Source organism: Castanea sativa, chromosome 1 (genome assembly GCF_040712315.1).
Source record: "Castanea sativa cultivar Marrone di Chiusa Pesio chromosome 1, ASM4071231v1".
In the NCBI taxonomy this organism is placed as follows: Eukaryota; Viridiplantae; Streptophyta; class Magnoliopsida; order Fagales; family Fagaceae; genus Castanea; species Castanea sativa.
Genome location: NC_134013.1, coordinates 90,224,967 through 90,252,950, shown reverse-complemented (window position 1 = coordinate 90,252,950; position 27,984 = coordinate 90,224,967). Strand labels below are relative to the sequence as shown.

The window sequence follows — 27,984 nt, the reverse complement described above, 5'->3', positions numbered from 1 at the left end:
TTTTTCATCATCTAAGCTACTAGGACACCCCGTATATTTGTCCACATGAGAGGGAGAGTTGTGGCAAAAAAGAAGAAAAGAAAGCTAACATTTAAATTTACACACATATATATGATTTCATTGCCCACTCAATGAATGATGAGCATACTTCTTATGAAAGAGATTAATATATCAACACAACATTTCACATCTCTTCATGCCAAAAATCACAAATACAGGTCAGTTAATGACTTAAAGGTAGGGAAATTCTCTAGAAATCATATACTCCTCGTTGGTGTAGTCGTTGGTCATCCATGCAAATGGACAAACCATCTAAATCGACTTTCTAGTCTTGCCCCGAGTCCAATGTCCCTCCACTTCTAAATACTTTCTTGCATGGGGCGGTACCTCTTACAGCGAAAAAACCTGGTTGTAGAAAAGCATTGATAGCTAAATTTGAAGAAATTTTGTACTATCTCAAATTGCAATTGACATTAAGAAGAGCAAGTTTTAACCCTCATATGCCTGCAAGTAATAGAGCGTAATTAATCTATGTATTAAGAGATGATGCTGGACATGTCAAGTAAATATTCAGGATCAATTATTATAAGCCCCGAACTACAGAAGAAAACTCAAATTATTTTTCTTTCTTACCTGATCAGGAAATATCTCATAAAGTAATAATCCACTGGGAAGAATCAACTAGTCAATTAGCATCACAGGGCCTATGAGCTGCAAGTGCAACCATATTCAACCCAACAGGCGCTAATATGCTGTAACCCTGCCATTAGCCATGACAGCAAGTGCTGCACCTATAGCCATGTTTGCATGGGAAATCATGGCAAAAACTGCAGATTCAGTGATTAGTGTGGTTTAGACCTCTTGTGACCAATTTTTTTGGAAGAAGATGTCCCTGATGATACCTTGGAGCACCCTCTGCAACAAACATCCGAGATGATTTCTTTTTCACCTTTGTGATGCAAAGAAATTCCAAGACTGTTCTTGAACTTCCTAAAGTTAATATTACCTCATTTTGATGAATGCGCTCTACTTCTTGCCCAGTAATCTCTTCAAGGCAAGTGGCAATATCATGAATGAGTTCATTTACCTCCAGAGTTACATCATGCTTCAGCTTCCTACTTCTGGAAATATTATCAGAATCCCTAACTCAGGCACATCCTCCAGAAGAGTTTGCAAGGAAGGTGGACACAAATTGCTTCTTGCAGCAGCAACAACAACAGCAGCTAATAGAACTGGATGATTATCCCGCTCAGCATCGGTAATTTATCAGTGAAAGCTTCCAGAAAAATCAGAAGATCAAATAGATCTCTTGATGGTTTAAAGTTAAGCATTACCAATAATCAAGGCAAGAACATTTTCCCTCCTTGAAATGATGAAATCTGCTATAATCTCTCACTATAATTTCTCTCTCGAACACCTTGGAAATCGTCTTGCTCGCCTCATGACAATCCTCACAAACCCTCAAATTCTTCATGATTCGAATGCAATCCCCAACCTTTGTTACTAACATACCATAAGCACTTGCCAGCCTCTCACTATGCTCTTTAACTACATTCTCTTTTTCTTCTTCCCCAATATCATGCAATACAGATGAAATCTTTGGAGAGTAACCAGCTTCTGCTATTCGAGTTCCAATTGTTTCAAGCATTTTGTAGATCTCCAAAGAACGCTCATGCTCTCTATCCCCTGCAACAAATTGATGAACTCTGCCCTGTGCTTCAATCAAACTCCAACCTGCAACTTTATTAGTGTTTTGCTCCACCATTAATCTCCGAACTCGAACCACATCTTCCCATTTCCTTGCTTTGGCATATATACTGGCTAATTGAACATAATGCCCGTCATAGGTTGGATCCAATTGTATTAACTTATTTCCAATCTTTTCACCCAGTTCTACAGATCCATGAATCTTACAAGCACCAAGCAATGTTGCCCACAATACCGGATCTGGCGGAGCTTGCATCTTCTCAATCAATTCCACAGCTTCATCAACAAATCCAGCACGGCTCAATAGATCAACCATGCACCCGTAATGCTCCATCTCCAGCTCAATATCATACTTTTCTGTCATTAGCTTGAAATAATGCCTGCCCTCACTGACCAAACCTGCCCTGCTACAGGCATTCAAGACCCCAATGAAAGTCACACTCACTGGATGAAAACCTTCATTTATGAACCTTTCAAAAAATGCAAGTGCTTCCTTTCCAAGGCCATGTGAGGCCAACCCACAAATCATGGCATTCCATGATGAAATATCTCTCCGGGGCATATTGTGGAACAAGAGTTTAGACTGTTCAATGCACCCACATTTTGCATACATGTCAACCAGCGCTGTACCAAGGGAAACAGTCATCGGAAAATTCAAAGAATCTACAATGGAATGAACTAATCTACCATTTTCAAGCAAACCCATTTGGGCCGATGCTGAGAGCACTGTGACCAATATGGCTTCATTCGGCCTCAACCCCTTCTCTCTCATCTCCTTAAAGCACTCCAACCCTTCTTCCAACTGTCCATTTTGCACATAACCCATAATCATTGTGCTCCACGAGATAACATCTCTTTCAGGAATTTCATCAAACACTTTCTCCGCATCACCAATCCGCCCATCTCTTACAAACCCAGCTAGCATTGAATTCCAAGTAACAACATCTCGACAATGGCCATTCTCCTCGAACACCCGTTTTGAACATTCTACCCTACAACAAGCAGAATACAAATGAATCAAAGCATTCCTAACAAACACATCCTCACAGAAACCAAGTTTCACCACATGGGTATGAACCTGAGTCCCTTCACATATAGCCAAAGCTTTACTACAAGCTTGCAACAAAAACGTATAAGTATGGTTATTGGGTATCAAATTCCTTCCCAGAATACACGAGTAAAGTACAACCGATTCACGAGGCGACTCGCTCTTGGCGAGGCACCGGATCATGTTATTGGAGGCGAAAAGAGATGGGTATTGGATTGTTTGAAAAATGGAGAGTGAATAGGCAAATGGGGTTGATGGGGAGAGAGCAAGAGAGGCGAGGAGATGACCCGTGAAGCTGGCATTGGCGCCAAGGCCGGAGACGATGATTTGAGCGTGGGCTTGCTTGGTTTGGTTGATGGAAGGGCGTGGTGGCAGAGAAGACAGAGGCGTGTGAAGTGTAGTAGGTGTTGAGAAGAAGAAGTGAGGATTTGAGAGTTGTTGTTTTGGGAACGAAAGGAGGGGTTTGGGTCTCTTTGCAAACATAAATGCAAAGCAAAATCGCTCTGTTCTAATCTTACCAGAGATTTTGAAAGTTTGGTGGGTAAGAAGTGGCGGGTTTAAGATGTGAATTGCTCGGCATGTTCATCATCTTTCAATTATATATTTCTTCCTTATCATCAACATTTACTATATTTTCTTCTTCTTTTATTTTAATAATTTTTTTTCTTTATATTTCTTCTTGGTATAGAAAAGAAATTTGCAATTACGAAAGTAAAGGATCAAATGTGTAATCCAAATTTTGTAGGAAAAAGAGGGGGAAATAAAAACTCATGAACATGGTATCTTATTATGCACAATTAACTAATTGAATAATTATTGTGAAAAACAAGTCTAACAATTTGTTAATTTGAACTTTTTTGGTAAAATTTTACTTTGCTTAGTTGATCATCTTTACTGAAAATACCAAAAAGATAATAAAATAAAATATAATTTACTTTAGAGCATTATTATGCTATTAATGTTTTTATATATAGAAATTTAAGGAACTTTTTCTTTTTGCATTTTATTTTATTTTATATTTCCACTTTATCATATATGATTTATTGATAATTATCTATTGCATAGTTATCTTTATTTATTTTTTCACTTAGTACCCCTTTGGGTACAGTTGAAACAGACCCAACCTTTGCGTTTCAGTGTTTTTCTTTTCTTTTTTGAGAACGTGCATTGGCGCTTTTTTGCTTTTCTAGTGGGTCCCGTGCACTGTTCACAGGACCCATAAATTTCTTTGTTCAACAAAATTTTCATTAAAAATGGTTTTCATGACACTATTCACACATTTAAAAATTATTTTGTTGCAGTATTTTCAGTTTTTAACAAAATAAGCGGTATCTAGACACACCCTTAGTTTCAATTGTGAGGAAGAAAGAGACATGGATCTATGTTTTGGAAAAAAAATATATCTATAAGAATTGAATCACATACATCTGTATAGTAATAAATAAAATATACATAGTTACAACTTAGTCTAATAATTCCCCCACACTATCAATTTAAAAAAAAAAAAAATTATATATTGCATTGTGTTTTCATACATATCTCACTATATATAATACCTAACTACAAAATATATTTTGTTACACTACAAAAAACTTCTAATTTAAAATATAAATTCAAATAACAAATATTGATTTTTTTAAAATTTACAATCTAATATATTAATTTAATAATTATCCAATAAAAAATAATCATATTATATTTTTCCACGCATTGCGCAAGTCTGTGACTAGTTTAAATAATATGCAAGACGAAGTTGTGGCAAAATTAGGCGATCATGAACTATCAAAATTTCGATCTTTTCTAAACAGCTTAGAAATATGAGAAAAGGGTAGGTTTGGCTGCCCAATTTTATTTTATTTTTTGCTAACGGCTACCCAAAACTTAGTAAAGGCAGATTACCATCTAAATGGCATAATTTAAAATGTTAAAAAAAATTCACAAAAGATTTGAGACAATCATTAACTCCAATAAGGAAGGTTTGAATCTAACATTCATGTATCATAAATACTAAATAATCACACATATTAAGATAATAAACAAACTCACAATAATCATATGTTATATCGGAAAGGACATAATAAAAATTTTAAATCTAGCAAACCAAAAGTTGATGGAGAAAGCATTTATACCACTAGCTTACATAGAAGAAATGCTGCGAAGAAGAATGGTTAGTTGAACATGCATATAGACTATCTTTGTTCAATGGCATCTCTTGCCAACCAACGCACTCCACCATGACTGATGGCCTTCAGCACATCTCCAATTGATTGGATTCTCATTGTTGAAGCACAATCTTATCAATAACTAGCACACGGATATCTTAATTCTCTCTAAAGTTGGCCACTTCAATGAGTCATTGATCCAAGCGCTTTTTGCTCTTAGAAGATCAGAAAGCACAAAGCATCTTTAGACTTGAAAGCACACCAGTTTCCAACCCATAGTATTCTCTCAGATTTCAGGACATTATTCAATTCAAGCTATTCAATCAACTTTGGACATCTGCATAAAGTTAAAGTTGTTAGTCAAACCATGCTTCCAAATCCAACATACATAACCTTCTTAAATGCTTTATGGAAGCAACATTTTCCATAAGAGAAAATTTTCCATTATTCACAATATCATCATTGATAAAATACCTAAGGTAGTTTTGGCTATCCCTTTAATAGTATAATTTAAAAGTTCAAAAGTTTTCATTACAAATTTGAGACAATCATGACCACCCATAACAAAGGTTTCTTTCTAACATTCATGCATCACATATACTAAACAATCACACATGTCAAGATAATTGATAGACTCATATTCATATGATATCTTGAAAAGGAAGAACACGAAAATTTTAAATCTCACAAACCAAAAAAGTTGATGGAACAAACATTTCTACCATTACCTTATACAAAAGAGTTACCGTGAAGAAATCTGAAGCCGAAATACTAGTTGAAAATGCATATAGACCGTAATCTTTGTTCAATAGTATCTTCATTCCATACCAACGCACTCCACCATAATTGTTGGCATTCAATACATCTCAAATCGACTCCGTTCTCACAGTTGAAAGGCAATCTTGTCAACGATTGGCACATGGATATCTTAATATTCTCTAAAGCTGGCCACTCCAATGAGTCATCAGTACAAATGCTTTCCAATTTTGGAAGATCATAGAGCTCTAGCGTTTTCAGTTTGGGAAGCACCTTGGGTTCAAACTCATTATTCTCAAATTTTGTAATTATCTCTTCGATTTCAAGACTTCCTTCAATTCTCAAGTGTTGAAGTCTACAGAGTTCTTTAATCACACCATAGCAGAATATTTTTTTCAACTTCGGACATTTCATTAAAGTTAAACTTGTTAGTTTAGCTAGGCTTCCACTATGTACTGGACCTTCCCATATGCTTTCTAATTTTGGGACATTATTTATGTACATCTTTTCCAAGTTTTCTAATGCACTTCTTCTTTCGCTATCACCATCAATAATTGTTTCAATATCATCGCAGCCTTCAATTAAACAACCTCGCATTTTATTGATATTTCCAATACCAAAATCTGATAATCTTGAAGCTCCTTTATGACCAATCAATTCAAATGTTTCAGAATTTGCAAGAACCTCTGAAATTGCAGGATGTACACCTTCACCATTTGCAAGCTTGAAACACTTCCTGATTTGGTATTCAAAACAATCTTGAATATGAAAGCTTGATGAGCCATGATAACCAACAGAAAAGTGGAATGTGAAGTGCGTTTCCTTCCAAAATGGGCTTGTCGAGATAAAACTCTTAAGGCAGTCCACATCGGGAAAGACAATTGAAAGAGAAGTCAAACATTTCAAGGTAGCCACCTCCTCTGTAATAGACTTTACCACTCCCTCCCAGCTTCCATTGTTTGGATCTACATCAATTCTTAGTTCTTCCAATAAAGAAAGATTTGAAAAGACATTTTGATGAAATTCAACATCCCTAGTTTCCGGGCCAAAATTTGAGAAGGACATACGTAAACACTTCAACTGAATCAAATATCCAATTTGAATTGGTAAATGATTTATCCCAGTTCGTCGAATATCAAGCACTTCAAGATGCTTTAGTTCTTCTAAGTAATTAAGCCCCATTATATTGATGCAAGAATTCAGATACAATGCTCTTAAACACGTCAAGCAAGACACAGATGATGGTAATGCCGCAATTCCAGTGCCGTGCAAGTCTAGAACTACTAGATTTTGCATGCATCTAAAGAATCTATGAGGAATCACTTTCAGGTCATTATTTTTTTGCAGCAGCAATGTTTTAAGATTGTTGCAATCTGGCAATTCTGGTAAAATGCACAATTTGCTATCCATCAAGGAGATTCGATTTACCTGCTGCCATTCTTTCTCATTGGGGGGCTCTTGTAGCTCCTCTTGGGTTTTCACCAAAATCTTAAAATCTTCGCTTTGGGAAGAAATTTTAAGGGCCATATTCCGCAACACTTTGTTCATACTTACATGATTCATCTTCTTGCTCCTCTCTAGCAAAGATACTTTGATAAGTTCATCCAATATTGTATGCCCTTTACCACGTGCAACTTTAAAATCATCGGCATCATGAATAAAACCTTCAGCTTTCCAACATTCCAACAAATAATCTATATATATGTCATAGTCTTCAGGATATAATGCAGTGTACAAAAAGCAAATTTTTTTATTTTCAGCATCTAAATCTTCGTAACAAAACTTTAGACACTCAATAAATTCATCCATGCCTTGGACTTTGATACTGCGCCATCTTCGCAAACGAATTAATCCATCACGCCACAGGTGGACGTTATCCTTAAATTTGAAGGTGGTTGCTACCCTATCTATTAAGAGCGGCAAACCAGCACACTCACGAACAACTAGCTTGGCTATTGGTTCAACACCTGAAATATTTATATTTTGACCGACTATTTCCTTAAACATTTTCCATGCATCAACTTCAGACATTCGTTTCATTATAATCAACGCATCCATTTTATGACAAATCTGATGATATCTAGTCGCCAATACCACCTTGCTATCCTTTTGGTTGCCATAGATACCTATCTTTTTTAGATCCAGAATGTCCCAAACTTCATCCAAAAGAAGTAGATACCTCTTGCATTCCAACTCCATATATATTCTCCAAGCAACTTCATCAACGTTAGTGATGCCTTCCGTATTCAATTTTAGCCGATCTATAATTACATGTTGCAACTTTTCTACACTCCAATCCTGTGATACACGAACCCATATGACAATATCAAACATTCTAGCAATATCTTCATTGTCATTTAAGTTCTGCATTATTGTTGTTTTCCCGATTCCTACCATTCCCCAAAGTCCAATTTTTTTTACATTCCCATCTCTTAGGAGGCTCAATATGTCTTCAACAACGCAGTGGAGTGATGGCTTGTCTTCTATTTTGGGTGCATGCATAATTCTCACACGTTCTGGCGATTTCTCAACCATCATTTCCCTCTCAAATTTTGCCTCTAACAAGAGGTTTTGTAGTTCATCGCACTTCTCTGCCATGCTTTTGCTAAGATCTGCACGTAAATGATGATGAAGAAACCTCAATATCCCCTTTTCACCTTGTACTTTCTCGTACTTGGTTTTCAGTTCTTGCACATCTTCTTCTCTCTTCGTGACTGTAGACATCCAAACTTGGCATTCTCTTGTGAACTGTTTCGTCTTATATTTGTTTGCTTCAGCCACTATATCTTCCTTTCTAGCAGATAGCTTCTCTGCAATATCTGTTAACCTTTTATAGTGTTTCTTCAGGTCATGCGCATAATTAACAGTCTGATTTATGTTATTGACAATCTGTCTCCCATCTTTGTACACCTCAGCTGCAACTGCATCTGTTCCCAACATACCTGTGGTACAACAAAATAAAATTTAAGACATTGACAGAAATTCAAAATGCAAAATGAAGACTAACTTTTTAGTTCAACGAAAGCAGGATTAAATTGTAGTTAACAACACAAACAAGGGCACGGTTGGTCAAAAGATGCCAACTAGATTCCACTGAAATGTTAGTGGACGAACTCACAAGATTAAAATACAAATGTTAGAGATGTATTAGGGATATATTAGCCCATTAGCATAGGTCCAAGCCTAATTCTATTTTGTGTGTAAGCCAAGTTTTCTATTTGTACTAGAAGTCTATTAGTCTAAGGTTTAATCTACTATATATACACATGTTATGGTTCATTGTAACACAAGATTTGTACTATACTCTAATATATTTTTTGTTAATATATAGTTTTTCATATAATATTTATGTTGGCTTATTCCATGACAAAAAGTGTTGTAATTGCATTAATTTATTTCCTTGTGTTTTATGGAATTTTATTGTATTGAGTTTAGTTTTAAGTTGGTGAAGATTGCTTAAGAAGTTGATCTCGCAAATTGTCTCACGAGTGGTGCAACCCACAAAAGTCACATGAGAAGCACGTGCTGGAAGCTGAAGAGTCAAGTGTAAGGCTGTATTTCACGAGTCATTTCGTGACTCAGGCCATGTCGTGAAGTGACCCATGAAGCTCTCTGCTTGGAGGATTTTAAGTGTGACTCTTATACCCTTCACCCATATTATATATACCCTAATTACCTACGAAATTGTAAGGAGACTATTCAGTAGAAAACCTTAGAGAGGTTTCTACAACACACCCATCCTTGTTAGAGAGAGCTACTCATCCTTGAGTGACAATTCCTTAGTAGTCTCTTCTCTTTTCCCTCTCCCATTGTTATACCTTGAGAGGAGATTTGTACCCAAACACAACTCACACTTATTCAAAGTGTAGAGAGTGTTTTGGAGCTTGGGAAGCATTTGGGATTTGCCAAAATAAGCTAGTGAGGCTTGGCGGATGCAATTGAACGGTATTGTGAGATCTGGATAACTAGTGAAGACAAAACTCTGAGAAGTCCATTAGTAGCTGGAGTTTGGAGGGCTCAAGTACATTGAGTAGATTAGGCTTGGAGGGTCTTTTTGATATTTGTGTACTCCAACTTATTCACTAGTAGATCAATTTCGACTTGGAGATATATTAGCTCGTTAGCATAGGCCCAAGCCTAATTTTACTTTGTGTGAAAGCCAAGTCTCCTACTTGTACTAAAAATCTATTACTCTAGAGTTTACTCTACTATATATACACATGTTATGATTCATTGTAAAACAGGATTTATACTACACCATAATATATTATTGATGTAGCCCTTTATGGTTTCCTCCGTAGAAGTAGGCCATTAGGCTGAACCAAGTAACTCTCGTGTGTTATTGTGTTCTATACTTTATGCTTCTGCTTCTACATCCACACTAGCATATTCAATATGATATATCAATGCTAATATTTAACATGAAATATTAATGGACAAACTCACAAGATTAACTACAAATTCAAAGCAACAGTATTTCACAATCTTAGAAAAAAGACTTTACAGATGAGACTCTTTTCATCAATGAAGATTACCCATACATGGGCTTATAATTTATTTTTGAATAGATTACATAAATGGTTTGTAATCTTTACACCTTGTGTCAATTTGGTCCATAACCTTTAAATTGTGTCAATTTGATCCTTAACCATTTGTTGTTGTATCAATTTATTCCCTACTGTTAACTCTTGGACACAAGGTCGGCCCAAGATAATTTGAGGCCTAAGACGAAAATTATAAAGGGGTCTTTTAGATCTAAATATCACTTCAATAATACAGTTTTTAGTTTATTTTTTATTATATTTTTTTATTTCAAATTTATTACTAATTCATATTTATTAATATGGATAATTCACCCAAAGTGAGCTAATGATACTTACTATATAGGTTTTACAAACTAGCATATCACCAATTAAAAAAAATATTTATTCAAACATCCATTTATTATGCTGTCTAAGTGACACCAATCATATTAGGTTGTATTTCTATTAATTCATATAAATATATATATATTTTTTGTGGAGAAAATACTAAACTTACTATAAATTTTATTACAAAAAACTTATTAACTGATATGATAATGAGGTGACACTTCAACAAAAGAATAAATGAGTATTCAATTATTTCATGTGATTGGTGACATGTTAATTTATAGGACTTTATAATAAAACCTGTAACATACTAGCATTACTCTAATATCTTAGGCCTTTGTGTGTCAAATAATATCTTAGGCCTTCGGAAAAAATGTACACTTAACTCATATTTTTTTTAATTGAAAAAAAAAAAACACTTACTGCCCCATATTTGGGGGCCTTTCCATGTTAGGGGGCCTTAGGCCATGGCCTAGGCCTAGGGCCAGCCTTGCTTTGACAGAATTTGCTGACGTGTCTAACGGATTGAATAAAAAATTATTTCTTTGGCATGTAGGTGGACACCTGGAATGCTACATCATATTACATTTATAAAAAAAAAAAAAAAAAACAAAACAAAGAACAAAATAGAAGCATGCCTTGCCTCTCGCAAGTCCTATTTGAGATCAAAGTTTAAGAGCCTGTTTGGATGAGTGGGTTTTTGGATCATATCACTCATTTTTCATAACTGAGTTCTCAAAACACGTGGGTCCCACAAAAAATTTTATGTTTGGCTTGGTTTTCAACATTTGTTTCCATCACTCAAAACTCAAAAATTTGAGTTAGAGTGATGGAAACAAGAAACAACAAATAGGTGTTTTCAAAAATTGATAACTGAGTTATGAGTTTTGAAAACTGAGCTATCTTTAAACCAAACGGGCCCTAAAAATCCCCAACTCTCTCATTAGATAATCACACCATCCCTCATCACTCAAAACCACAACCCAAAACAGCCTCTTCACATTTTGGTCGATAACGAAGGATGTAGATGGCGAGGACCGGCGGCTCTGGTGAGGACTCTCTCTCTCTCTCTCTGTTGCTATTTTTTATTGCGGTTTTGTTTTGGATATTTGTGATGCGGGATTTTACTGATTTGGCACAAAGATGGGAGATTTTGGTATTGGGTTGAATTGGGCATTGGTTGAAATTGAGCTTTTGTGCTATGTGTGTGGAAATGTGTTGATGTGATTGTCTACTTTGAATTTGTGGTCTTGGAGTTTGTGTTGGGACTAGATTTTGTTTAATTTGTTGATTGGAATATAAGCTTTTGAGCATTTGTTCCATTTTACCAAAAATGAAGAAGAAGAGCATTTGTTCTTATTCTCTGTGTGCATTACAATGGTTTGAATTTGTGATTTTGGGGTTTGGTTTGATTTGTTGAGGCAGAGGCATGATTCCATTTTGATCTTTGGATTTTGTATTATGAGGTGGCATTTGAGATGTCCGCTTACGTTGCAGAGAAATAATTTTTTTTATTTAGTCCGTTAGACATGTTAGTAATTTCCGTTCAAGAGTTAATAGCAGAAATCAAATTGACACATCGTTGAAAGGTTAAAGACCAAATTGACATAAGGTGTAAAGGTTGAAGACCATTCATATAATTTACCCTTAATTTTTTTTTATGGAAAAAGTTACTTCTTTTTTTCATCTGAGTAATAAAGCAAGTAATGATAATTTGTTATTTATATTAATGTTTCAAATATAAAATAAAAGTAACTCAAAGGTCGTTTTTCCAAACGAATTTAAGTAGCTCAAGCACGTATTCACCACGCGAATTATAAACTTTAGAGAAAAATTATACTAGTATGTCACCAGTGATTTTGTGATACATACATAGATGAATTTGGGTTGTGGGTCATCAGAATGCATGTAGGATACTAGGAGTGATATGTAGTGCATTACGTGCTTGGTTCCCACTTAGGAGATGTGTAGTAATGGGGGCTTCTTTTGCATGGGATTGGTAGAGTTGTTTTAGTCGATATTGATAGAATAAGCCCGAGTCTTTAGTTCGCAGAGTCGTCATTGTTTAATCTATCTTACTACTATTTAAGGGATTTTCCTTCTTTGGATTCCTAATTTTTCATATGCAAATTAAGTACCCTCAACTTAATCTATTTAGAAGATGTAAGTATCTATACTACGATAAAAAAACTTCTCACTCCTAGACACCCTTAGGTCTTGAAAAGTCGAAGCCCCAACTTGTGTCTTTTCACGCAAGATCCAAACTCTTCCAATCTGTGATACCAGATTGTCATAGGGGATTTTTGTTCTTTGTTTGATCTCCCATCCCCCTTATCCATTCGGTGATACCTGTTGTTGTAAGGATTCCTTGCTAATCTCCCTTCTCTATACCTCCCATTCTTGCAACAATTAATATCTTTCTTCAAATTGAGTAATCTTCGAAAATGGATGCGTCCTTGGAGGAGATGTGGAAACGCTTTCGTCTCTCTCATGTTGAAAAAGAAGTGATGTCTGTTAAATCAGAAGAAGTAGCTTTTTCACAACAACAGACTCAGTATTAGGAGATAAGTTGGTAAGTTCATCCATATATGTCAAGGAAATTTTTGAATTGGATAAGGATGAATATATGGCAATGATTCCAACTGTTCATGAAGAGAAATTGGGCTGTACCAAGTCTTCCTTAAGGACTTGGAAATGTATGTTTAGAAGTAGTGGAAAAATTCCAACAGATAATTCCTTCTCCCTTGGTGTCACCACAAAAAAAATGAGGTGCTGAAAAAAGTTTAGAAAATGCTACTGAAGCTTATTACAAGAGGAAAGCTATCAGTGAAGAACAAAAGCATTCAATGCATCCCGCGGTCGAGGTTGGTCTCCAACCCCTTTCACAATATGAAAACTCAGAGCCTGAATTTGAAAAGAATTTGCCCACTAGAAGTCGCATGGATTCTTGAGGATATTAATTTGATTTGTGAAAGTTTTTTTTAATGTATTTTTTAGTGTTCCTTTTATTATATTCGTGTTACTCTAGCACTTGATAGTTGTAAAAGAGAATGATGATGTTATTGTTTAATGCCCCCTCTTTTCTCTTTCTCCATTGAATAGTGTATTTTCAATTGATAAAGTCTACTATCGTTATTATTATTATGGCAGGAGGAGAATAGAGAAACAGTGAGTGATAGAAAGATGCATTAATGATTAATGTAAAGTAGTAAGTAGAGCTGTAAAGACCTTACGAGCATGACAAGTGAGTCCGCCGTTAGGTCTAGGGAAGATGACGAGGAATTACAGAGGAGCATGAAGAAAGTTAAGGAGAATAACCAAGATAAAAACCCATCAGAACCACTCCTTCAAGACTCCATGGGGGAAGGAGGTTCCTATAAAGAAAAGCTTCTTGGGCTTATTCTTGGTGCATATGAGTAAGCTTTTGCCTTTGAAAATAGCATGGAGACTGAAGTGGAGTCCGACCATGAAGAAGAAGGCCTACTTCCAAGGAAAGCAAGAATCCGAGCTGCCTAGAACAATGCCATTATTGTCAAGCTTTTCGGTAAAACGATAGGCTATCATTTCGTAGTCTCACGTCTAACAAGCCTATGGTAGCCTGAGGGGAAGATGGATTGTGTCGGTCTCGGCCATGATTTCTTTCTCATCAAGTTTTCACAGATGGAGGATCATTCGAGAGTCTTGAAGAATGGCCCATGGTTTGTGGGTGGGCATTATCTTTCCATTAGATGATGGGAACCCAACTTCATACCGTCGTCAGCAAATCTTTCCGCAGTCACCGTTTGGATTCATTTACCGGAGCTACCCATAGAATATTATGAAGAGTCAGTCCTTTGGAACATCGGTAGAGCCATAGGTCTTGTCCTTAAAGTGGACACCCACACAGCAATGGAGGCTAGGGGGCGGTTTGCGCAACTCTGTGTTCAAATAAATCTTGATGAACCTATAGTTAAAACTATTAGAGTTAGAGTGATCAGGAAAATAGTTCAATACGAAGGCAACAACTCGCTTTGTTTCGCTTGTGGAAGGGTGGGGCATAAAGCTGAAGGTTGTCCTTACAAAATTCAAAAACCAGAGCAAACACAAAAAGACGCCGGCACGGAGCAAGACACCAGAACGAAGAATCAAATGGCACAGGAAGAGACAAATGAGAAAGTTGGACCTGACGAAAACCCCTTTGGGCCTTGGGTCATTGCTACACGTAAAAGGAAATTTGGAAAAAAAGGGGGTAAAAGACATTGAAACTCTAGCCCATTCTAGTTATGTTGACCATAACCCGGTCAGGCTCATCAGTGTTTCGAGCCCATCAATGGGATTCTCTGCAATAGGCCTAGAGGCAGTAAATATTCACCAATCTCCTATAGCTGCCGAAGGGCATGATGCGTCACGATTAGAGAAGATCTCAAGCCATAATACCCAGCTGACCAAAATAAGTGGCCGTGCCCCTAAGAGTAAAAACATAAGAAGGAGTCAGAAAGCATTGACAACCCAGAAAGGCAGTTCGGGCAGAAAATTACACGCCAAAATCCTCCCCTTGAGTAGAAAAAAATTAATTCTAAGCTGTTTGAGGTCAAGCCAATCCGAAGTTTGGAGATGAAATCTTTAGGTGATTCGAACCCAGTGATGATCTTTGAAGGATTTAAACTAGAGGATCTCTTTTGGAGAAATCTTCACCGGTGGGTCTACGTTCCAAATCTGTCGATGGTGACCGGGAAGTAACGGAATCCATGAGAGAGATAGAGACGAGAAGAGCTTCCACCATTGACAAGAACGATGACAAGATTTATGAGAAGCAAGATCATCTTTGTCAAACCTATGAGCGGCGGCCCCTGTAAAAAATTTCCAATTGCCACTCCTCCAGTGAAGGCAATACTAGCTGTAGTATGGAGACAGATACTCTTAAAATCCCCAAAGGGTTACTCAAGAGAATTGACCCATCCCTACGAGCTAAGAAAATGGGGAAGCCAGATGAGGAAGGAGAGGCATGCTTCTTGGACAGTTAAGATCATTTGTAGGGGAGTAATAGGACTAGCCTAAGTGATGTAGTGGAATCAGCTGAGGCAGGCATGCAAGTTGATCAAAGAGGTGATGTTCCTTTGCCCCCTTGCTAGTTGTACTTTGTTTCCTTCCTTTGTATTTTAATTATGAATGTGTTAATTTGGAATTGTCGTGGGGCCCTAAACCCCACTTTTGCGATATTGTTAATAATCAAATTCAAAGGCACTCCCCTACTATTATGGTCATTGGTGAGACCAAAGTTAGTGGTGAGAGAGCTAAGAGGATCTCGGATAGAATAAACCTTGATGAGGCAATCTTTGCGTATTCTATTGGCCTGCTTAGAGGGTTGTGGGTTCTTTGGGACTTTGACCAATTTGAGATTGCTAAATTAGCTTCCACTGAGCAAGAAGTTCATTTGATTGTCACGTCCACAGCGAAACCTCCCTGGCTTCTTTCAGCCATTTATGCTAGCCCGAGGTATGCTGAGAGACGGCTGCTTTGGGAAAATCTAGAGTCTGTGGCTACCCTTCATTCCATGCCCTGGGTTATAGCAGGAGACTTTAACGAAGTGCTTATGGGGGAAGATAAGTTTGATGGGTGTTCGGTCAACATAAGTGGAGCCCTTTGTTTCTAGGATTGCTTGAACAATTGTAGAATGATCAACATTGGGTTTTCAGGGCCACGCTTTACCTGGTCCAACCACCGCCCTTTTTCGCAATTGGTCCAAGAGAGAATCGATAGAGTTTTTGTGAATGCTGAATGGAATTCCCTATTTTCTGAAGCAGTTGTTCTTCACCTAGAAAACACTCACTCGGATCACTGCCCCATTAAACTATGTTTTGAGAAACAGGGGGGTCTTCAATTCCCCAAGCCTTTCCGATTCCAAGCTATGTGGTTTTCGGATCCAAGCTTTCCAAGGGTGGTAAGGGAAGCTTGGAATAATACCCCCTCTCTGCAACAGGCTTTGTCAACTTTCTCTTCCAAGGTAAGCAACTGGAACAAGAATCCTTTTGGTAGCCTTTTTCATAGGAAAAGAAGGATCATAGCCAAACTTAAGGGGATTCAAGAAAGTATGTCTCTAAGACCCAATGCTTTCCTGGTTGATTTAGAAAGTAAGCTGAGATTGGATTATGCTGAGGTGGCCAAAATCGAAGAGGAATTCTAGGCTATGAAGGCTCGGATCCTTTGGTTGGTAGAGGGAGATAGAAATACTTCTTTTTACCATACTTCAGCCCTTGTGCACCGGAAGCGTAATAAAATTCTCTGTATGAAGGACAAAATGGGCAATTGGCTGAATGGTGAAATTGAGATTGTGGAGTTTATCAGGCAAGGTTTCTCGGATCTTTTCACCTCGGGTCAGAACAGTTCTTTTTTGGCTGTATGGGACCCCTTTACTTGGAATACTTGTTTTAATGCAGAAGCTAATCTCATTTTGAACACTCCGATCACAGATAAGGAGATCTCCGAGGGCCTTTGGGTGCTTAAACCCTTTGAAGCACCTGGCCCTGACGGTTTCCATGGGGGTTTTTTTCAGCGTTTCTGGCTGATTGTTGGCGACTCTGTGAGAGAGGAGGTTAAAAGGGTTTTCTCTTCAAGGGTAATTCCAGACCATATGAACCAAACCCTCATTACCCTCATTCCTAAATGCAGAAGCCCTGAGTCTGTCCAACTACCGGCCAATTAGCTTGTGTAATACGATCTACAAGATTGTGACCAAAGACTATTGTTAACAGGATCTGCCCCTTTTTGCCTAAGTTAGTTTCTCCGCTCCAAGCAGCTTTGTCCCAAGAAGAAAGGGTTTAGATAATGCTATTATAGTTCAAGAGTTAATCCACACGATGTCAAAGAAAAAGGGCAAAACAGGTGTTATGGCAATAAAACTCGACTTGTAAAAGGCTTATGATCGCCTTGAATGGAGTTTCATTAGAGATACCTTGAAACTTTTCAACTTCCTTGATCAGTTGATTTCCCTAATCATGAGCTGCGTCACCACCACCTCAATCTCTATTCTTTTTAATGGGGGGGCCCTGGATGCTTTTCAACCTTCAAGAGGGCCGCGTCAAGGCGACCTTCTATCGCCTTACCTTTTCATCTTATGTATGGAAGTCCTTGGGGCTTTGAATGAGGGTAAATGTCGGGAGAATCTTTGGAATCCAATTAAAGCTTCTCAAAGGGGTCCAACTTTCTCTCATGTGTTTTTTTGCTGATGACCTCATGTTGTTCGCCAAAGCTGATCGGAAAAATTGTGTTTCCATTAAGGAAGTTTTGGACTCCTTTTGTGAGCTTTTGAGGCAAAAAATTAATGGCAAGAAGTCTCATGTCTTCTTCTCTCCCAATGTAGATCAGAATACAAGGACCGAGCTATGTGATGTGCTGGGATTTAGATCTACCCCTTCCCTTAGGAAATACCTGGGATGTCCCATTAAGCATAGAGGTTCTCAGCAAGATTTTGGCTTTATTTTGGACCGTATTCAGAGCAAGAAAGCCAACCTTCTATCTCCTGCGGGTAGAGTTGTCCTTACTCAATAGGTCACCTCCATTATTCCTAACTATGTGATGCAATGCACGACTCTACCTCCTAAAATTCTTCAGGGAATAGACAAGCTGAACAGGAATTGTTTCTGGGGTTCTTCTGAGAATAAGAAAAAAGCCTATATCATAGGCTGGAACAAAATTACAAAAGCAAAAGAGGAAGGTGGGCTAAGTATTCAAGCAACCAAGCCAAAAAATAAGGCCTTTCTAGCTAAACTTAACTGAAGGTTCCACTCGAAAAAATCCTCCTTATGGGTAAGAGTCTTGCAAAACAAATACTGAGCTCAACGTAGAAATTTTAGGAGCGCAACAACACTTACATCGTGCTCACATACTTGGGCTGGTCTTAGAAAAGGGGAGGAGATTTTTTCAAAAGGCTCTAAGTGGATAACAGGGAAGGATAACTCTTTATCTCTTTGGTTTGACAAGTGGCTGAACAAAGGGCATTTGAGAAGTCTGAATTCTGGACCACTGAACAGAGGTGAAGAGAATCTTAAGGTGATGGGCATTGCTAGCTTCTTGGGATGGAAATGGGAGGGATTATCCTTTGTACTCCCTGCCTCCATTCTTTTGGAAGTTAAAGCAACCCCTTTCCCTTTCTCAAACCATAGTGAGGATCGGCTCTCTTGGTTCTCCTCTCCTAATGGTGAGTTCAAGCTTAAGGAGGATTATTGCCTTGCAAACTTGGATGTCAATAGTAAGGTGAATCAGATATTCGAGGAGATTGGGTGTGGAAAGTACAATCCCTTCTGAAGATCAAGCATTTTCTCTGGCAATGCTGTCATCACAGCATACCAGTCTGGGCCATTCTTGCAAAGAGAGATATGGATGTTCCTTTTCTTTGTCCTATATGCAACAATGCTCCTGAAACAATTATACACACCTTAAGAGACTGCCCTATGGCGCAAATGTATTGGTACTCTTTTTCTCCACCGATCCACAGTTAAAGTTCCAAATCTAGCAGCTTTTCGAGTATGGAGTGGGGTATCCTCTTCCCTTTCGCTTTATGGACTATCTAGCTTCATCGCAACAATGTAGTCTTTGGAAGACCCCACCTCCAAAAGGATCCCAAAGCTGAAGCTGTAGCCAAACCAGCTGAGTTCCTGCACCTAGGAATTAATGGGAAGCAGATTAGAGCCAAAATAAGAATTCAGATTCATTGGCACCAGCCTCCTCTTAGCTGGTTCAAGTTGAATACAGATGGATCTTTGTTGGGTAACCCTAGTCTGGCTGGCGAGGGTAGTTTAATTCGAAATGATAAGGGTGAATGGGTCAAGGGATTTGCACAAGCAATCGGGTCTACAATAAGTGTTGCTGCAGAACTTTGGGCACTTCGTGATGGCATACGCTTGTGTCTTACTCTAAAAATTCCAGCGGTTGAAATTGAGCTTGACTCAAAATTGGTTGTGGATCTTATGAAGAAGGAGCTGGATCATCCTAATGGTATCAATGTTTTGGTGGCTAATTGTAGGAAGTTTTTGAAAGACATTCCCCTAGTTAAGATTAAACATTGTTATAGAGAGGCGAATAAATGTGCCGACGCCCTTGCTAAACGAGGTGCACTCCTTAGTCAAGATTTTATCATTTAGCTTGAACCCCCTTCTGATGTAGCTCTCCTTCTCAACCTTGATTTGGCTGAAATGATGTATGATCACATTGTAACCTTTGTTTTAGAGGCCGGTTAGTTTCTGAATGAAGTTCCTTTTAACCACAAAAAAAAAGTCTACTATCGTTTCCTTCAAAAAAAAGTATCTATACTCTATACTTCTATTATTTAAGGATCCTTCAAGCCATTTAAGCCATGGACTCTAAGCCATGGACTCTATTTAAGCCATAGACTAAGATGTGGAGTCTAAATAAAACTCCTAAATTTTAGGTAAATTTAAAATAATAATAAAAAAACTTTTTTTTTCACCACATTTCTCTATATCCCATAAAATTAGGCACCACCTCTCCTTACACCTTCTAACTTCTTTTTTATACTATAGATTATATGAACTTGGGTTTATTTTTGATAGAGTTGAACACGTGCAAAAATGAAAAATGAAAAAGAAACAAAAAACGAGCATGAGCGCATAGTCAGAGGCTAGTGTAAAATTAGTAATTTAAAAACTCCTAAATTTTAGCTACATTTTAAAAAATAGTAATTTTTCCTACTATAGTTATACATACATTTTTTTTTTCTATGTTCTTCATTTGATATGTCTCTCCCATCTTTTTCATCTTCTCTCTCTTCTTCAAATTCTTTAATAAAAAAAAAAAAATCAATCCTGAACATCTATTCCCATATTTCCACTAATTTCAAAGGAAGACAATTACTCAAAACTCAATTACGAAGGTATGAACATACCATTGTTTTTAGTAAATTTCATTATATTGTTTCTCTTTCCATTTGTCTTTCTCTTTATCTCTCTTTCTCTAATTGCTCCGCACAAAAAAAAAAAAAAAAAAAAAAGCCTTATCGCATGTGCAAAACACGTGTGATGAGCATGGACGGAGGTAGACTTGGGTATTGGGGGGCAGTGGCCCCCCCTAATTTTATTTATAAAAAATAGTATTATACATATAACTACTAATTTTAGCAATTTCGTTCGATAAAATTACACTTTGCCGCCCTTAATAATATCATTGATTCTTTTAAAAGTAATGCTATACTCACAAACTTTTTTACAACATTTTTACAAACTGTTGAGGTAGTAAATTCTTATTGGTTTGCATCTAGACCTACCACTTATATCACTTTTTTACTTACCAATAACCACTCACCACATCAATAATTTGTTAAAAAAAAATTGTAACTCCAGCATTTTCCTCTTTCTAAAGGCCATAAAAAAAAAATTTATAGGTACAAGCCCAAAAAATTAGTCCAACAACAAAAATTTCCAATAATAAAACTAAAAACAATTAAGTTCAATCAACCAATTTTACCCAAAATAAACAACCTAACTCTTTAAAAAATTTTAGATAAAATAATTTTGTCCTCACCTAGTAACAATGCACACATCAAAACCACAAAAAAAAAAAAAAATGCCTTAGCAATTAGTTAAGCAGCAGAGCCAGAGGCCAGAACTGCCGCACATATCCAACAGTAAAGTCACCCCCCTTAACTCTAAGTCCTAGCTCCGCCCCTGGTGATGAGGCTAGTCTTCCATAAAGCATTTGAGAATTTTAATCCAAATTGAATCCTAGAGGTTAAAATTTGTTTGGTCAAATCCAAAATTATCCCCTATTTTCTTTTGTCCTCATTACACACTAAATATTTTCCAAGCAACTAGCATTTTATTTCTTCCATCTATTCTAATATAATCAACTGGGTATTTTAGGGGGAAAAAAAGTTATTCATACTATTGTCTATCTTTTTTTTTTTTATTAATTTTATTAGGGATGTAACTATGATTATTTTTGTTGACAATACACCCATTTTCTATGATGCAAGCCCAACTCAACTTTGCTATTTGAGATGTATCCTTATTTGTTTTAAGGCAGTATCAAGTTTGAGGATCGATGAGAATGAAAGTGAAATTGTGCCAATTGGAGAAGGGTTGAAGTTTTTATGAATTTTAAAGCAATCATCATGGCTGTCGTGTTTCCTCCTTTCCTATGAAATATTTGGGTTTGCCTCTGGGAACTTGCTTCAAGGCAAGGCACATCTTGGACATTATCAATTGATCATATTGAGAGGATGAAAAAGAGATTGGTTGGCAGGAAGAAATTGTACTTATCAAAAAGGGAGAAACTTATTACCCTTTTTATAATACATAAGTTACACATGCACCTTCTCTTTTTTTTTTTTTTTTTTTTTTTTTTAAAGTTACACATGCACCAAGTGAGTCTTAAACTTATAACCTTACCCTTATTAAAAGTAGTTTATCACTTTATTTTCACTTTTCTTATCTTTAATTTTGTTGCCTACGGCTACAGGAGCAAGGTAGTTAATTTGTACCGTACCAGCTGGTATGGCCGAAATTTTCCGTTCCGGTGGCTAAACCGGTACTGAAACATAGTAATTTCATGCCGGCTTAAATACTGGCTATACCGGCGTTGTTTCGGCTATACCGCTATACATACTGGATTTCGGCCGAATAATGATTACCGGGCCGGAATTGAAATTACACCAAACGACCCAAAAACGCCATCATAGTGACTATCTCTCTCCTCCTCGCGTCGAATATGGCCTTCCTTGTATCTTTTTCCTCCTTAAGCCATCATTTTCTAAGCTTCACATTGGCAAAGATGATGCTTAATGGTGTTGCTAAGTAGAGTTGAACACAGAGAGAGAGAGAGAGAGAGAGAGAGAGATGAAAACAAGTGAAATGAAAATAAATAATGTTGATGGAGTAAGACATGATAAGTCAGTCAATACTGTGCATGTAGCAGAAAAATTGGTTGAACTCGTAAAAATTTGAAAGAAAAAAAAACATTGGAACTTGTAAAGATTGAAAAAGCAACAGTCTTTGGTTTTATCACCCATGCCCATCAATCAAATACCAAATGGATTAATTCATTTTTCGGTTTTACTAACAACTTTCTCCACCCCCACTTCACTTTTTCTTTTTCTTTTTAAAACTTGTAACATTTTTTTTTTTTTTTTTTACGGTTGTAATTGAGCTGAGACTCTAAGTTTTTTAATAAAAAATGGGCTGTGGCATATTGAAATAGGTATGAAATTTGCATTTGTAAGATTTTATATGGGTTATTATCAAATAATTAAATTTATAAACATGTAATTAATATATACTATTAATATATAAATATATTTTTTAAGTAGGTAATACTGAAATTCACATTTACTGTTAGTTTTATATATATATATATATATATATATATATATATATATATATATATATATATAAAATAGCGATAAACCCGAAATGGTATACCGGTATTGACTGATACCCGAAATATATCGTAGCGGTGGCTAAACCGGTATAATCTCCGGTACGGTATTGACTTCCTTGTACAGGAGTGGCAAAAGGCATGGAGAATACAAAGGGGCTTTCTCTAGTGGTGGCTTTGTTGAGGTCAAACCGCAAAAGGGCCTTATAGTGTGGGCTTGTGGAATAAGATTTGAAGAAGATGGAACAACTTCTCACTTTTATCTGATTTGTTGTTGGTGACAATGCTAGAATACGTTTTTGGCATGATTTGAGGAATGATAAGACCACTCTTTAAGGAGGGGAAATTCTTGTATGCACTCAGTGAGACATAGGTCTTATATGCTGGTGTATAAGATCCCACCTCCTTAAGGAGAGATATCTTAGCCTCTTTCCTTTTGTCTGGGACAAAGACACCGTGGTTACGGATATTATATATATAACACAAATGGGAGCTTTTATTGGAATCCATTATACATTAGAGAGGTGCAAGATTGTGAACTAGAACATATGTTTTAATTAATGGAGGATATATATATACACATACTAAGAAATTACCTAATGGGGAGGAAGACAAATTGGAATGGATCCCGTTGAAGTTTCAAGGCTTCCAAGTGAAGGGTTATTATAAGACACTGAGAGGAGATAAGAACCCATTTCCTAGGCAGAGAATTTGGAAGCTCATGTTCTACCAAGTGTGGCTTTTTTCATACACCTAGCTAAGAACTTGACTACAACTCTACAAGAAACCTTCGACAATAAGGGATAATCATCATAGAATGGTGCTTAATGTGCAAAATCGGGGAGAATGTGACACATCTTTTTCTTCATTACGCGGAAGCTCAAGATTTGTGATCTTTGATTTTTTGCTTATTTGGTGTGTCATGGATAATGTCTTGTTTTGTGTTTGTAAGGGTCATATATTTATGTATTGGCAAAACCCATGTTAGTAATTGAGTCTTAGTTTCTAGTGTGTTCAAGAATATTTCGGTTGACTAAACAAGTGATATTATTGAAAACACAAGATTGCTTAAGAAACTGATCAAGAAAAGATGTCAGAACAGGACTTAGATACCTTTTGATACCTGTCAATCTATCGAGACTTACTAGATCTCGATATCTCTCAATCTATTGAGTTACTGGAATTTTATTTTTAGCTAGCAACATTTTATTTAGGTGCCTATTTTTTATGGGTTATTTAACCTAGTTGGAGAGCTATTTAAAAGCCCATTAAGCTCCTATTAAAATAAGGTGGTTGTGATAGAAAACCTAAGGCATTTCATATTAAAACTCTAGCATTGACTTATTGAACCTGTGAGTAAAAATAAGCAAAATCTCTAGTACTAACAATTGAAGATTTTATTGGGGTTTTGTGTAAAACTGTTGCAAAAATCAGCTACAACAATCAAAAGAGTTGTTGTGTTGTTAGTCATAAATAGGATATTTGTGCAAAGGAAAGGTCTATTACAATAAGTAGTCCAACTGGGGATTGTAGCTAAGGTTTTATTGTAGGTAGGTACTTTGGGATAGTGTAAGATTCTTTGTATTTGTAACTTCTATTATTGTTAGTGGATTATTCGGGAGTGATAACCTAAAATTCATCCAGTAGGGTTTTGCCTACAATGATTTTTCCCATCTTGATCAAATTACCATGTCAAATTTATTTTTCGTTACATTTAATTTAGTTTGGTGATTTTATTGTACCTTAATTTGCATGTAATTTGGACTAATTAATCAACTTGGGTAATTAGTTAATTTAATGAATGTAATGAATGATGATGATGACCTTCAAGAAGCTTATAATAAGCTTTATAAATTATTTTTTCAGACCTCTTAAAAGAAAACAAAATTAGAGGCAAAACTTGAGGAGATCAAACTTGAAAAAGGTGAATTGATTGTAAAATTGGATGAAGCCAATAAATTAAATGAAACTTTGAAAAATAAAATTTCATCTCAAGTGGATAAAATTAAAAGCTAGGTAGAGCAACTAATTGAATTTAAAGTTGAAGTAGAAAAATTAATTAGTGTCAAGCCTATTGATGAGCCTAACTCAAAAGATACTTTTTTTTTTAATTTTTTTTTATATTCCTCCATTTAAAAAGAATAATGAAGAAGAGTTGAAGGCTAATATAGCTAGGATAGACAAAGGTAAAAAAAATTATGTCGACTCTGAAATTTCTAAAAACCTATGTCTAAATCCTCTCCTAGGCTACAAGAAAATATGAATTTGTCCCACTTGTCATCATTATCATGTTGTTGGTCATATTAGGCCAAATTGTGCTAAGTTGATGTCTTTGTCAACCTCCAAATCTAAACACCCACCTAGGAAATCTAGTAATGCTAAAACTACTCATGTTTGTCACCATTGTGGTGCTTCTAGTCACACTCATCTTGATTGTTTCAAGTTGTTTCCTTTTAAGCAAGTGTTTGATATATCTCATCCTTTGTCTCAAGGCTCTATACCTATTCGTGGTAAGTTATTAAAAGTTAAGTTTTTTAACTCAGTTTCTGGGGAATACTATTTCCTCTATTTTTTTTTCTAAAATAAAATACAGAAGCATGAACAATTTGTATTTTTTACTAAAGAATATTCTTACAATGCTTTTTTAAGAGTTAACAAAATATAATAATAACTATATTTGGCTTATGTTGGAATTATAAAATGCATATAATTGCATATTTTAAAATGTACCCATGCATATACATGGAGTTACAAGGTAGTATAAATATATGTGTGCGTATGTGTGTAACTTTTGAAACCGCAAGGTTATTTATGAAACTCTTTTCTTTTTTTTTTAATTATAAAAAATATTAATGAAAATGTAAACATGATATATATAAAATGTCAATTAATTTTCGTTATATCCATGATTTTGTTGTCTCAATTCTATGCCGAATTAATTAACTTGTAATTCTGCTTAGTTTTTCATGTATTTTTGGGATTACATTGTAATTGGGTAGAGTACTTGAGCCTTGGTCACTGTTGCTGGCTGAAGAAGTTCACTTCCGTGAAAGTAGGGGAGTTCAAGCAGCCCGCCCACCTACCCAACCCGCCCAAGTCCAATCCACCGCCACCCAATCCAATAACTTCGGTGGTCAGACGCAGGTTCCAAACTCTCTAACCCGACCCTAGTGGGTTGGCTGTCAGTTTTCCCTTTCAAAACCCATGAAACCCGACCTGCCCATAAGCTTCACACTCATTCTAGCGATTTTAAGCATTTTGGACCAAATCCGATGAGACCTCATCGAGATCTGTCGAGATCTAGTCTAGATCCCATGAGATCTTGCCGTTATCCAACAAAATCTAGGCTAGATCTCAATGAATCTAGCCAAATATCGGCCCTGATGATAAAACTTGAGACCGACCCAATACAACTTGAAACCAACGAGACCCGAACTGAAAGATCCGACCAAATCATTTGGGTCAGTTTTGGTTTTTCATCCACCCGAATTATTCAGGTCGAGTCCAGGTTGGGCACAAGCCTGACCCGTGAATAGCCCTACGTGAAAGTAAGTGTTGCCCATAAGATGAACATGTGGCAGAAAAAGAAGCAAGCTTTTTCTTTACAAATTGGTGGGTTTTCATGGTTTTCGTTTTGAGGACAAACTTCTAGCTTTTCATGGTTTTGGTGTCTCTGGTGGTGGGTTTTGATGGTAGTGGTATGGAGATGTGGGGGTGATAGACGGTGGTGCTTGGATTGAATTGGTATTTGTTTTTGTTAACTTTTTAATATATTTGAATTTATTATTATTATTATTTTAATGTGGTGTAATTTTAAAATAGAGTATGTGATGTAGTGCGTATTTTGAAATGATGTGCTAAAATTGATAAAGTAAGTTATTAAAGTAAGTTTTGATGTGGTAAATAGCATTTGGTATGATATTAGTAAGTATTAACGGTATCAAATCACAGTCAACAAGTAACACCTATAACAGAAAACGCATTTAATGGTTCAATTTCATTTTCTAATAGAACGTTGAGAAACTATACCAGCTAACTATTACCTTCTTAAATTATTTTATTTCATTATAAAAAAATAAATTATAAAAAAAACAGTTTAATAATGGACAGTTTAATCCTGGCCGAATTGAACACCCAAATGGCATACAGCTTATTCATTTTCCCTATCAAAGAGAGAGGGCATATATGTATAGAGTAATTTAATAAGCTTTAAGCAGTCTATTCCAAGTTCCAAATGCATAAACCTAACCATGAATGAGAGAATAGTATATGGGGATAAAGAAGACTAACCTTAGAACAGCTCAAGAAAATCACCAACAATGAGATATGCAATTCCGGCTCCCCTTACCTAATTCCAAGAAAAAGTACTAGACCATAAAGTTTTGGCCCTCCAGTAACAATAGAGCAGTGTTAAAAACTTAAAATTATGAAACTACCTTACTGCAGCTCAAGAAAATCACCAACAAAGAGATATGGAACTTCCAGCTCCCCTTATAAGCCACTGACAAAGCAAAGACTAGACAGGGTAAGTTTTGTCCCCACCGGAGTCATAGAACCGCAAAGTTACAATTATGAAAACTCGCCTCTTTAGTACAGCTCAAGGAAATCACAAATTAAGAAGGACATTTTTTTTTTCTTTGAGTACCAGGAAGAAGATCTGGAACTTACTGCTACTCTACCAAGCCACTGACAAAGTATAAAGTCCTGCTTCTCTAGTCATTGACAAAAAGTATAAAGACCAAACCGGCCCATATTAATAATAGAGCAATGTTACAAATAATGAAAACTAAATTGGAAAAAAAAAAAAAAACAGTAAACTGTGGAGACGTACATGTAAGAAATTAAATTTACTATAAAATAATGCATATTGAAAGAATGATTCTAATGTGTGGCCTTCACCTTAGAAATTCTTCCAATGGAGAACAAATGCTTTTTTCGAATGCTAGAATAATTTAACGTTGCTTTCCTATTGAACAAATGCTTTTTTCGAATGCTAGAATAATTTAACGTTGCTTTCCTATTGAACAAATGCTTTTTTCAAATGCTAGAATAATTTAAAGTTGCTTTCCTATTT

At 36.3% G+C, this 27,984-nt stretch overlaps 3 protein-coding genes across 4 annotated transcripts; 1 reads left to right on the top strand and 2 right to left on the bottom strand.

The window, feature by feature from the left end:
• Positions 1 to 5: 5 nt before the first annotated feature.
• Positions 6 to 3,316, bottom strand: LOC142622389 (pentatricopeptide repeat-containing protein At3g62890-like). Its single transcript, XM_075795845.1, has 3 exons — positions 1,007 to 3,316; positions 634 to 915; positions 6 to 504 (listed from the first exon to the last, which is right to left on the bottom strand). Exon 1 carries the CDS (start codon positions 3,236 to 3,238, stop codon positions 1,331 to 1,333), a length of 1,908 nt encoding a protein of 635 aa, XP_075651960.1. The 5' UTR covers positions 3,239 to 3,316; the 3' UTR covers positions 6 to 504; positions 634 to 915; positions 1,007 to 1,330.
• On the bottom strand, positions 2,588 to 27,649 carry LOC142622388 (putative disease resistance protein At4g27220). Of its 2 annotated transcripts, XR_012841899.1 has the most exons (6): positions 27,579 to 27,649; positions 27,347 to 27,411; positions 27,201 to 27,258; positions 5,646 to 8,615; positions 4,885 to 5,254; positions 2,588 to 2,699 (listed from the first exon to the last, which is right to left on the bottom strand). XR_012841899.1 is itself a non-coding variant. In XM_075795844.1 (5 exons), the coding sequence occupies exon 4, from the start codon at positions 8,611 to 8,613 to the stop codon at positions 5,689 to 5,691; it is 2,925 nt and encodes a 974-aa protein (XP_075651959.1). In that variant the 5' UTR covers positions 8,614 to 8,615; positions 27,201 to 27,258; positions 27,347 to 27,411; positions 27,579 to 27,649; the 3' UTR covers positions 4,701 to 5,254; positions 5,646 to 5,688. The 2 variants fall into 2 exon arrangements, 1 of the variants encoding a protein (XP_075651959.1); XM_075795844.1 differs by lacking the exon at positions 2,588 to 2,699 and having other exon boundaries at positions 4,701 to 5,254.
• LOC142636989 (uncharacterized) lies at positions 15,781 to 16,707 on the top strand. Its single transcript, XM_075811286.1, has 2 exons — positions 15,781 to 16,168; positions 16,328 to 16,707. The coding sequence occupies exons 1-2, from the start codon at positions 15,781 to 15,783 to the stop codon at positions 16,705 to 16,707; spliced, it is 768 nt and encodes a 255-aa protein (XP_075667401.1).
• Positions 27,650 to 27,984: the final 335 nt, after the last annotated feature.

Bases quoted from the DNA above. Each gene is read 5' to 3' on its own strand.
- LOC142636989 (XM_075811286.1), top strand. From the start codon at position 15,781: ATGGTCATTGGTGAGACCAAAGTTAGTGGTGAGAGAGCTAAGAGGATC. The intron at 16,169-16,327 runs GTTTCTAGGATT...TTTCTGAAGCAG, and splicing joins CAACATAAGTGGAGCCCTTT to TTGTTCTTCACCTAGAAAAC.
- LOC142622388 (XM_075795844.1), bottom strand. From the start codon at position 8,613: ATGTTGGGAACAGATGCAGTTGCAGCTGAGGTGTACAAAGATGGGAGA.
- LOC142622389 (XM_075795845.1), bottom strand. From the start codon at position 3,238: ATGTTTGCAAAGAGACCCAAACCCCTCCTTTCGTTCCCAAAACAACAA.